Genomic DNA, 12,432 nt, shown 5'->3' with positions numbered 1-12,432 from the left:
GGAGCGGTCGGCGAAGGCTTTGCCGCAGTGGGCGCAAGCGAAGGGCTTCTCGCCCGTGTGGGAACGCGTGTGGCCTTGGAGGAGCCACGGGCGGCTGAAGGCCTTGCCGCACACGTCGCACTTGTGCTTGAGGTCGTGGGTGAGGATGTGCATTGCCAAGGCCGGCATGGACACGTAGACTTTGCCACAGGTGGGACACTTGCGGGCCATCTTGCTGTCCAGGCTGCGGTGTGTTTGCTTGTGTCTGCTCAAGTTGGAGGAGGTGGCGTAGGTCTTGCCGCACTCGTTGCAGGCGTGGCGAGCGTCCTGCGGGGCGGTGGCGGCATGGCTGCCCCGCAGGATGCCGGCGTCACCGGCAGCCCCGTCGTCGTGGCCCTCGCCGCCGTCGCCCTTCCTCCTGGAGCGCCCGTCCGAGATGAAGAAGGCATCCATGGCGTAGCCCTCATCCAGGGCCTCCGACTCGCCGCTATAGAAGCCGCTGGCGGTCATGCCCGACTGGGGGCTGTCGGGGTGCTTCAGGTCGGGCTCGCAGTACTCGCCGCCGCCGCTGCTCACGTGGGTGTACAGCGGGTCCGACACCGGCTTGTGCTCCATCTTCTTCTCCCCCCGGTACGCAGATGGCGTGATGTAATCCTGGATGTAGCCTGAGCAAAGAGAGGCACGCATGCACGCACAGTTGGCCAGCGCTCGTGATGGACGAGGACACGGTGACATTATCAGCAGTGAACGAGGGCCTTCCGTCCAGCAGCTAGCTCCACACTGAGGAGAGCTTCTTCAGCACTCCCCAGCAGTGGAAGGTGCCGCCTCTTTGATTTGAGCTCGCTTCCTCCTGCGCCGGCTGCCTGCCTGCCTGCCTGCCTGCCTGCCTGCCTGCCTACCTGCCTGCCGCTCTCTCTGTCGGCTCGTGTGTGATGGTGCCCGTCTGGAACTTAGCTTCCCTTCCTGAAGCACTCTCCTGCCAAGAGGCTCAAAAATGCATCCAACCTGATGCTAAGAGTCTCAGGAGGCTTGGTGGTGGTGATGGGGGTTAGGGTCTGCTCTGAGAAACATTCCAAAGCGCTGTTTGCAGCAAGCGTTGAAAATTGCTTCTTGATGGCTTTTCAATGTTTTGAACTGCTCATCCCGCAAAAAAGAGCGCAGTTGTTTGGAAAGGACAAAAGCAGCAGCGGGAGCAAAGATCAATGGAGCACATGGACACTGCTTTGCTTGAGCACTGACAGGCAGAGCATGGCTCTGTGAAGAGGCTCACTCGTTGCACGCCACCGGCTTGCTCGAGAAACCACTCGCAAATCCCATTGAGAGCTTCCGGGCTACTTTTCGCTCGCCACAACCCCAAACGGCCACAGTCATGGCCCGTCGCGCGCAACTACAAGACATGGACTGTTCTGCTCTGAGGAAGTCAAAATTTTTGGAATCATCGCTTGCACTGTGCAGGCTGCAGGTTTTTAAATTTCTTCTTCTTATATATCTTAGTTTCCTTTTATCGGACTTGTTTACTCCTTTCAATGGGTCAAGGTCAGGCGTGGAGCGCCTCCTGTAGGAGCCACACTGGCTCTATCAGACGCCTTCCTCGGAAGCAAAGCGAGCCTGTAATTACCGGAGCCTCTCAGACAGCCCTCTCTGTTGTCGACAGACACTCAAGTCAAATGTCTCCACAATGGGGGAAGAAAATGGCCTGGCACAGCAGAAATGCTGACGCTGCTAATTCACCCCTTTACATAGTAAACTGTGTGTGTGTGTGTGTGTGTGTGTGTGCGTGTGTGTGTGTGTGTGTGCGTGTGCATGCGTGTGTGTGTGTGTGTGTGTGTGTATATGTGTTGTCCATCAGAAATTCCCTGGCTTGAAAAGCAGGTGGGCATTATGGCAGCATGAAGCTGCGGCCTGCGACACCTCCCTCCCTCCCTGCCTCCCTCCCTCCGAGCAAGTGACAACAAAGACGCACACGCGGTCCGCTGAGGAGGGCTACAAAATGGAAGCGGTGAGCTGCAAGGCGGGCGCGAGAGTGAAGCTCGCTCTGAGCGCTAGCGAGCGGCGCTCGGGCAGCTCGGGCTGCTCAGGCCGCTCGGGCCGCCCGACCTGCGCCTTTCTCCGCCTTTACTGTGCAGCCGGCCCGCGTCACGTGCGAAAGCTGGCTGTTGCATTTTGCTCTCCTTCCCCTCCACCCCCATCCTGGCCGCGTGCTGATGCCGTGGGCCTACGTGGCTGAAACTCTAGCTCTGCTAGTTTTCAAATGCCCGCAAGGAAGAGAAAGATGCAGCGGAGCGATGGGGGTGGGGAGAGAGAGTGTGCATGCTCCATTTGACGGAGAAGAGGGGGGCAAGAGGGGAGGACGGGACCATGACGGGAACTCAAGGACAATAACGGCTAAGGACAAATGTACTCCTCTCTCTCACTTTCATCAGTCTATCAGCTGGCACCGTAGCCGAGAAAAATCAGCCGGCGTTCGGCGGCCTGACTGGCGCACAAGTGATTGGACACACGTTCCCTGTTTGCATAAGCTGATCGCTGGCACTGACCCGAATTGTATCTGTCTGGCCTTCGCTTGGCGTCAAAAAACAAAAGTCTGGGAGCAGGGTGGGGGTGGGGCGCTCGGGAGGATTATCGGGGATATGGGCGCAAATGCCAGCGAGCCGTTGCTTTCCACACTAGCCAAAACAAAGGAGGCTGCCCCAAGTGCGCCAATGTCAGGCACGCCGCAATCGCCCCATCCATCTCCAATCCAAGACGCACGCACGCGCTCACTCACTCACCATTCTCGCTGAGACGGACGCCGAGGCTGGTCACCGAGTCCGTGATGGAGCGCGCCAGAGCCAACGCGTCGTCCGGGTGCTGATGGTGAGTCGCGTTGGATGAAGAGAAATCATCGAGTTTGATTTTCTTCACCAAAAATGAGCGGGGCATGTTTCAGCGCAGCCAAAAACGCATGAACATAAAGAAAACGCGTCGGAGGGAGCACAGCTAGCTTGAGGGGTAATCCTTGCGATGAAGACGGTGGCCAAAATCATGAGATGAAGAAAAAAAAAAACAAAAAAAAGAAGGCGACCAGTGGCGAACGGCAATGCTGTGGGCTACACTCTGGCCCCCCAGTGTCCCCGGAAAAAGTGTCAGACAAATAAATAAATAAATAAATGAATAAATAAATAAATAAATAAATAAATAAATAAATAAATAAATAAATAAATAAAGGTGATCCTGTTCAGCACTGGATAGCTCCTGTGATGCAGTCGGCTTAAAGGACCAGTGAGGAGGAGAAGAGAAGGAGCCAGGCGCAGAGGAGAGAGTGAGAGGAAGTGAGAGGGAGGGAGAGAGGGAGAGGGAGAGCGAGAGAGAGACTGTCAGACTAGCTGAGATCAGCAATCACGCCAGCCTTTATATGGGGCACAGGCAGTGGAAGATCAGGTGGTGCTGCGAAATGGAGCTGCTTAGCTTTAATCCATCAAACGTCCCCGGGGACACACATCAAATTACTAGTGAAGCGTCTGTGCATTCGCACACAGACAGAGGAGAGGAGAAAGAACACAGTCAGAGCCCCGCTGGCCCCTCTTCTGCCGCCCGCCCGCTCGCCCTCCACCCTCGCTAGCCCTCCACCCTCACTAGCCCTCTCCTCTTCCCTCCCCCGCTCGGAGGAGGAGGAGTGAAAGAGGCGGGCAGACAATGGAGATGTGGATGAGAACACGCCGGCTGTCCCGTCCTCCATTGTTTTGCCATCAATTGGCACAGTTGATGTTTGGCTCCCTCATGCAGCCTCAAACGGCCCTCGCAGGTTCGGGGCCCTCCGACGCATGCTGAGGGAGGTTATGGCTGGGACAACGGGACACCTTTTTTTTTTTTCCCTTCCCCCTCCCCCACAAAAGACGTTCTGGATTCCAGGGCTGCTGCTGATGAGGCAGCTTCAGGGAGCAGCAGCGCAGCTCAGCTCAGCTCAGCTCAGCTTCCTCCACATTACGGCACGGGTGTACCACGTGTGCCCTGTCATGCGTGCGTGAGTGCGTGCATGGCGGGGAATTAGTTTGTGACATCTTATTTGATTGGAGTGAAATCTAGCATTAGATCCATGCTCACCAAATTGGCCACACCTCTGAGCATCGCTTTGTGCCAGAGACGGGAGGGAGGGACGGGGGGTTAGATTCGTCGTGGCTCGATTCGTCGTGGCTCGATTCGTCGTGGCTCGACGCTCTTCACGAAGGAATGCGTGATGAACGGGAAACGGCATGTTTGAATCCAAGCTGCTCGGACCTTGAAGTAACGCAAACAAATATTGATGATTGTCTTTGGAAGCCGCTAGGAACAAATACTGACCATTGTCTTTCGTCGTCACTTTTGAGTCCATCAATTCTGAAATCTTTAGATGATTGATATGATATTAAAAAGATTTGTTTTGGGAATACAGGTAATAGGAAAGAAGACCTATCAGCTCATAGTCTGCTGCGGCTTATGAACAAAACAGGATTTTCCCCTAATCATAGTTCGGAAGTCTTTTTTCGAGGTGTGTCTTTGTAACAATAGGTTTAGTAGGGCTGTAGCGTGTTTGAAGCGGTGGCATATTTGAAAGGCAACAGGAAAGACCACTCGTCAAGTCCTCTGCAGCAAGAGAAGCACCCTTCGAGCTTGGGATGAAAGCTCTCGTTACTTTTCATGTCATTGAAGGCGCCGCAAATTTCTCTGGCCGTTTGGAGGCGTCCTCTCCGCCGCTCTTCATCATCATGCTTACCATTAACAGCAGCCCTGCGCTCGCCTGGCATGGAGACAAAGCGCTGCGCTGCCGTCAGCTAGCAATGGTTTCCCCAACTTGCGGTGCTCTGGTCCACTTAGGGTCACCGGACTGCCTCTGACGTGGGCGTTACCACAGCGAGTGAGCCCCCTCCGCCTAAAGGGCTGCTCGCTGTGATACAATCAGCCTCATTAACATCCTTTATGGCCCTCTGAGAGCCGAATTCATGAAGTCAATGGAGTTGATTTGCTCCTCTGCTCCGTTCTGTTCCACGAGACACAGCGCTGAGAATGAACGCATATCATCTCTTTTTCAGCGCCGTGTCACACTTGGCCCTGGGTGAGGAGAGGCCAAGGCTGTAGTAGTAGGCCACCACTGCAGACTGGACACCAAATATGCCCGCTCTTCTTGGCTTAGTCGCGTCTCGCTTAGGGGCTCCTCAAAGCCATGGCTTTGTGCCTGGCGTTCCAGTCATACCGGTCCACCTCATTGTTCCACGTGTCCGGACTGAACGAGAGCGTCGGGCTTTGCTCTCCAGACCCGTTTGAAAACATTTGGAACGCCAGCTTTGGTTCCGTCTCGGCTGACAGCCAGTTTTGACATTGTCGGCGTGATCCCGGCTGATCTCTGCACTTTAACACGTGACGGAGGCCTGATATTTTTTTCCCCGCCTCTTAACTGTCTATCTATTTGTTTGGCCAGTGTGCCGCTGACCTTTTGGTCGGGTCCCCCTCGCAAAAGAACGCAATGAGTCCTTGATAAAGGTTCATCCAAATACAATGAGGTGTTCGCCTCGCTCACCGTCTCTGTTTCTTTCGTTCAAAGTCAAAGTCAGCTTTATTGTCAATTTCTCCACATGCCAAAGACACACAAAGAAACCGAAATTACGTTCCCCCCTATCCCACGGTGACAAGACATGGCTCACAACAGACAAACAAGTAAACAAGTATAACAAAAACGTGCTGAATAAATAATGAATAAATAACACAACAATAAATAAATAAGAGGAGCAGAAAAAAAAAAAAGGAGCAAGTGCGCGTACAGCAGACATTCCCGAAAATAGCGCAACAGTGCCGCACGCTACGCAGAAGGGGGTAGCGAGTTCAGGGCCCTAACAGCCTGGAGAAAGAAGCTGTTGGCGAGTCTGGTGGTGCGGGAGCGCAGGCTCCTGTACCTCTTCCCAGAGGGCAGAAGGTCAAACAAAGAGTGAGCCGGGTGACTCACATCTCTGGCAATCGAGGTTGCCTTGCGGGCGAGATGGGAGGTGTAAATGTCCTTCAGGGAGGGGAGCGAAGCACCAATAATCTTACCAGCCGTATTCACTATGCGCTGCAGGGCCTTCAAGTTCTGTTCAGTGCAGTTACCACCCCAGACAGCGATGCAACTGGTGAGGACGCTCTCAATGGTGCCACGATAGAATGTAGACAGGACTGCCTGAGGAGCACATGCACGCCTGAGCTTCCGCAGGAAGTACAGGCGGCGCTGAGCTTTCTTTGCCAGTGACGAGGTGTTTGCGGACCAGGAGAGGTCCTCACTGATGTGCACCCCCAGGAACTTGGTGCAGCTCACCCTCTCCACCACAGCACCGTCGATGATCAGCGGCAGGTGTGTTGTGTGACCCTTCCGGAAGTCAACAATGATTTCCTTGGTCTTATTGACGTTCAGCAGGAGGTTGTTGTCCCTGCACCACATGGTCGGAAGGTCAACTTCCGACCTGTACCGAGTCTCGTCGCCTTTCGTGATGAGACCCACCAGAGTCGTGTCGTCAGCAAACTTCACTATGTGGTTGTCGCTGTAGGTCGCAGTGCAGTCATGCGTCAGCAGGGTGAAGAGCAAAAAAGGGTGAAGTTCGTGTAATGAATGATTTTTTCGAAAAGGGGGCGGGCCGTGTGCTGTCAAATGAAATAATATGAACATTTGGCTCGCCTCTGGAGAAATTCTGGCAGAGAGCACGCACGCGTGCCGTGCTGCATTGTATCTTTTTATACGCCTGTTCTGTGCTCTGGGCCGAAAGCCATACGTTGACGTGGGTGTCGTGTCGGAGGCGGAGCCGGAGCGGAGCCGGAGCGGAGCCGGAGCGCCTCTCCGGTTGTTGTACGGCATCGAGTGGCGTTTGGGAGCCAGCTGAGTGCAGCATTCATGCCCTATTTGCCTGGCGCTTGCCAGTTGCGGCGTGCGCACGCGCTCACGTCTGTTGTCCATGGGCAACTCTTTGCTCAATGGGGCAATTAAGTGTGAAAAGCAGAAAGGAGCTTGCTGCTTCCTATCTCTTTGCTGGCGGAGATAATTTATGCTAATAACATCTCAAGCTGGCCAGAAATGATAGCAGGCCCTTTTGGCTTCGCGAGAATCTTTTCATCCTCTCGGAGGAGGGAGGAAGGGAAGGAGGGAGAAAGCAGGTCTCTCTCTGCCTGTCTGCCTGTCTGCCTGTCTGTCTGCCTGCCTGTCTGTCTGTCTGTCTGTCTGTCTGTCTGTCTGTCTGTCTGTCTGTCTGTCTGTCTGTCTGTCTGTCTGTCTGTCTCTCTTCCTCCCTCTCTCTCTCTCTCTCTCTCTCTCTCTCTCTCTCTCTCTCTCTCTCTCTCTCTCTCTCTCTTTCTCTCTCTCTCTCTCTCTCTCTCTCGCTCTCTCTCTCTCTCTCTCTCTCTCACACCTTGCAGCTGCGTGGCAGTCAATGAAGTTCTCACTCCTCCCTCTTGGCCTTTCATCTGCAGATGATGGTCTTTCCATGCCTTCCGTGCCTTGCTCCTTTCTTCTTCCTTTAGCCTGCGCTTCTCCCAAGGCATCATGCTTTCCCTTCAAGGACCTTCACTGGCCATTTATGGCACGCCAACACCAGAATTGCTTTTGTGGCGACACATTATCAGTAGGGTAAAATTAACTAAAAAAAAAAAACCTAACAAAACCCAGCTCACGTTCCCTATTAGTGGGTGAACAATCCAACGCTTGGTGAATTCTGCTTTCAAAATGAAAAGAAATGAACGTATGTTTTATGTGAAAGGCGCTATGTATATGAACAAATGTGGTATCATTTTGCATCCTCTTCGGGCACCACCTCGTAGCTGTACGTAGCGGGCCTTCTCTTTGTTCCCGAGAAGGACTCGAGCAGATCTGGTAAAGAGGATGGGAATCGAGGAAAAACCATGGTGCGTGTCCGCCGACGCCTTCCAGTCCTTTGAGCTTGCACCCAGGGCTAATTTCATTCAGGCAGAATGGCTGCAGATGCTCACATGACAAATGGCTTACTGGACAGTGATGCGTGCGCATGTTATGATGAGCTCTGTTGCTTCCACTTGGATCTGCCGCTCGCTCACATTGACGCACTCTCGCCACGTCCCTCGAAACGAGCAAAAGAGATATCTTGAGCGTCAACAAGAAATAGGTGGGAGGAGCGCTGCTGTTGTCAATGTCTCCACCAAAGCGGCGGCACTAGTCACAAGGTGACTAGCATTTGCACACATTCAAAGGAAGTGTGGAAGTTTTTATCCAAAGAAGCAGCTCATTAGCATTGTACCATGCAAAACTGTGACCATTAAAACCTAAGCTCGACCCCTCGAGCGTAGGCCGAGCGTAGGCCGAGCGTAGGCCGAGCGTAGGCCGTGCGTAGGCCGAGCGTAGGACGAGCGAAGGCCGAGTGTAGGCCGAGCGAAGGCCGAGCGAAGGCCGACGTAGGCCGAGCGTTGGCTGAGCATAGGCCGAGCGTAGGCCGAGCGTAGGCGGAGTGACCCTTCTCACGTGGCTTCACTTTAGATTTTTCCTGTGGAAGTCAACAAAGTGGACCGAGTTGTAAATGACAAATTCAGGCCAGAGCAAATGAAGCAGAGACATCACAGTCAGCAGGTTTGCTACATACTTTAAGATCTCTTCAAAACAAAGAAGAAGAAAAAGACTCAGTTCACAAGGCTAATTCCCGTCTGGACAGAGATAGAGACGAGCGTACCAATGAGCTGATTTTGCAAAGCAGTCATAAGAAGCATTTTAAAACAGACCAATGTTTTTTTCATGAATTGCATTTCTTCTATTATTACTTAAGTAGTGTCGACAGCTGTCAAAACAGCGGATCGCTTCTTTGAATCCACTTCCCAGCGGACAGGCTCTGTTTGATGCCATAAGTTGGTGATGACAACTCCCCAAGTCTGTCCCCTCCGGCTAAAGGATGAGCGCACCATAGACTCGTCTCGTCACCCGTCTTTATGAGAATAATGCATCAAATAGACATTTTCATTTCAATGTTATTTTCTCCTAATTGACAATTAGTAACGGAGAAGATCATCCACCGGTGTTCCTCAGGCACCCAGCGGAGCGCGTCCCGACGACGCACTATGAGCGGGCGGCGTGCTCGACCCAGGGCCCCAGGGACGGGAGCTTCCGAAAGAAAGAAAGAAAGAAAGAAAGAAAGAAAGAAAGAAAGAAAGAAAGAAAGAAAGAAAGAAAGAAAGAACAAAATCATCGATTCCACAGTTAAATAGTAAATTGCGTGCCGGCTGGCCGGCCGACCCTGTAGCTAAGTTCACGGCAGACGTATTGGCAGTGAGCTCAGAAGCATGTATATGTGACGTCGTAATAACCCAATTGTAATTGTGAAACTATTTGATTTACTTTTCACTGCTGCGCTACTTTGGATGTGCAGAGGGACGGAGTTCCGGACGGTCGCTCGGTGGATGGCTACAATGCGCCATTAAAGTAGCAAGTACGGCAAGGAGGCCGAGTGATGTTGCAGGCTAGAAGACATTGGTGGTCTCCTTGAAGGTGTGAGAAAAGTGAGCAGCTCTGCCAAATCTATGGAGTCTCTTACTCACAGCTCCTTCCATGCTTTAAAAAAGACCAATTGTGCGTTCCTGTCGCCAAACCATGGCGCCCTCTACCGGCCGTTTCACTATCAGCAATGAAATAGCACGCATGGCTGACAAAACGTTTTTGATGAGGAAGCGCTGCTACTGTGCCGGCCGAACTGAACGCTCACCTGCCACGCGAGGGCGCTGAGATGAGAAGGTTCCAAAGAGAAGGCAGGCAGGCAGGCCAGCAGGCAGGCAGGCAGACCCACACACAAACACCCGCGCACACACACACGCACACACATTTATGTATTTCAGAATCTTTTTTTTTCAGGCCGAAAAAAAAGTTAATAAAAACTGCAGTAAGCAACTATTTTAGGGCACACTTAAATTTCATCGTGGAATACCCAAATCCTAACTTACCTTCTTTCTTTCTTTTCTTTCTTTCTTTCTTTCTTTCTTTCTTTCTTTCTTTCTTTCTTTCTTTCTTTCTTTCTTAATTATAAATTCATTATAATAACAATAAATATCTGTTTTCAAAGTGCATTCACAGCGATGATGTATTAGTCCAGTTCACAACATTCACAAGCTCATGTTGACTTTGAATGACAATAATTTTCTTTAGGCTTAAACAGCATCTTTACGACACTGTATGTTGTCCTGGAAGGTAAATAAATGAATGAATAAATAAATAAATAAATAAATAAATAAATAAATAAATAAATACATACATACATACATACATACATACATACATACATACATACATACATACATACTTTAATTCATATATATGCAGCAAAAATCTGCAGTCTTACGTCTCAGTTGTTATATAGTTTGTGGGACAAAAGTATAAATATTTTAAAGGGATTAAATAATTCACATCGGGCCTCTGTGGCTGGCTGCTGGAAGCAGTGATCCAGTCACTTGAAGACATCTTTTGTGGATGGAGAGCCCTTCAGCCTAAATGACACTTAGCCAAATAGCACTTAAGTACATGCTCAATATTTTAACAGGGAAGCTGTGGAGTGGTGGAGCTGCTTTTGCAAAGAACAGGCGTTTCGTTTTGTTTTGTTTTGTGGTAGAAGCAGTCTATAGAGCTCTTACGAAAGCTCACATAGTGCTTTTGCTGAGATTTAAAACAAAGAGAACCCGATTTTTTGATGACCGTGATACAAATTTGCAAGCTGCGTCCCCCGAAGGCCGGATTTGTCGGCCGCATGATGTTGCAAACACTGGCTCATCTTTTGGTAGTTTTTTTCACCATATTGAAATATTTACTCTCATTCCTAATTGGTCATGATTTCCTGTTCTTTGAAGAATTTCTCTTTTCCTGCAAGTGTAGTTGACCGAAGTGCACCCTGAACCCTCCCTCCATCCATCCATAGCTGGCTCATCGTTGAAATGTTGATGCCTCGGTTAATACGGAGCCTTGTTGATGGGAAAATGAACTTGTGCACACTTCATTAGAAAGCCGGCAGACCTCAAGGCGCCCGACTTTAATGATGCCGGGACCAGATGTCATCTAGCTTCAGCTCCAATAAAGGGCCGAGCCTCATGACACGCCCCCAGAACCAAAACAAAACAAAGGAACACTGATAGGAGCAAGGCAGCGAGTGGAAAGCAAGGGCGAGAGATGCTATCCGGGGGCCCTGGCGGGTCTGCAGAGGGTGAGATAAGAGGGGAGGGGGGTCTCCGAGAGGAGGCTGTGGTTATTCGCTGCTCTCCTGCCAAAGCCAGAGAAGATTACCCAGAAGCCTGCTGGCTGCGATACAAGCGGCATTGCGGGGGGCCCCTCTCACCCCTTTGTTCCCCATCCATCTGCTTCAGACTCACAATGGCTGATCAGGGGGCGGAGTAGCCGAGTCTCGCCCAACAAGAGCAAGTGAGGACCGCTGCGCCGCGCAACCTGGGAGACTGGGGGGGTGACACGAGGCAGGCGAGGGTCAAAGGCATTGTAGAAGTAATCACAACTGCATTGTGTTATCTTTTGGAATTGATATGTTATTGGTGGTTTGAATATACTTATGTATGCTTAGCTACTGTCAAGCATATGCAAAAAGCGTATGTTGTGATAGATTGGTGGTCTTGCCTTTGTCTCCACCACCAAAGACCTATACCTGGAGCATTTACCCTATGCACTCTAAATTCATGCACTGGACTCTCAAGGTGCCCATGAGATAAGCTGCCCATGAGATAAGCTTCCTGTCATTCTAGCTTGGTTAAGGACTCCCTTAACATAACTAGACACATCTTTATTCATCCTTTGGGATTGCAACCTCAAGAAATTCTGGTCCAGTAGCATTCATATCTGCAAACATGCTCAATACCAGCTGTTGCATACCCACTTGTTTAATCTTCAGTGACTTGTTGAAGCATAAGAAGTCAATTGTGACTTGTGCTTTTACTTCCTTTACAGCAGTCATGTCCACTGTCAAACTGAATTAAAAAAAAAATAATTATGAAACTTGAAACTGTAATTCCTCCTATTACCAAAAAGTGGCAGCACCACCCGTCTCCGCTCATTTCTACCATGGCGACTGCAAAGAAAACGAGGAAAGTTGACATTGAGGGCCGTCGCTTTCAAGAGAAATGGGAATTACAAGACTTGACTGAAAATCAAGGCAATTGTGTGTCTAATTTGTATAGAGACGGTTGTCTTTTTAAAGCATTTTAACCTAACGGCTGTTTTGAACGGCTGGAGAAATTGTGTCCAAAAAGTGCAACAGGCTCAATTTCAAGACATTGGAAAAACTCCGTTTTGAATAAAAACTTGTAAAAAACAAATATCAGGGCGCAAGCATCCTCCTTCACAACACGTTCACTTTGATTTTCATGTTATGATACATGTTCACGTTATTTATTTTTACTCAAAACAATAAGTTGTGGCAGTGCAGATGAGAAAAAAAATGGCAAAGAACGCCGTCGAACCTGCATCATCATGCACGT

The 12,432-nt window shown here is 50.5% G+C and overlaps 1 protein-coding gene across 1 annotated transcript in view; it reads right to left on the bottom strand.

The window, feature by feature from the left end:
- The window catches only part of scrt2 (scratch family zinc finger 2), an 8,307-nt gene extending 4,950 nt beyond the window's left edge, over positions 1-3,357 (bottom strand). Inside the window, exons 1-2 of the mRNA XM_049753800.2 lie at positions 2,751-3,357; positions 1-644 (exon numbers count right to left, since the gene is read on the bottom strand). The exon at positions 1-644 is cut by the window's left edge and continues 4,950 nt beyond it. Of these exons, the coding sequence (XP_049609757.1) occupies positions 1-644; positions 2,751-2,901 (795 nt within the window). The 5' untranslated portion in view covers positions 2,902-3,357. The remainder of the gene's footprint in view (positions 645-2,750) is intronic.
- Between the last annotated feature and the right edge of the window lie 9,075 nt (positions 3,358-12,432).

Source organism: Syngnathus scovelli, chromosome 2, assembly GCF_024217435.2.
Source record: "Syngnathus scovelli strain Florida chromosome 2, RoL_Ssco_1.2, whole genome shotgun sequence".
Taxonomy (NCBI): domain Eukaryota; kingdom Metazoa; phylum Chordata; class Actinopteri; order Syngnathiformes; family Syngnathidae; genus Syngnathus; species Syngnathus scovelli.
This window is presented reverse-complemented; position numbering and strand designations above follow the sequence as displayed.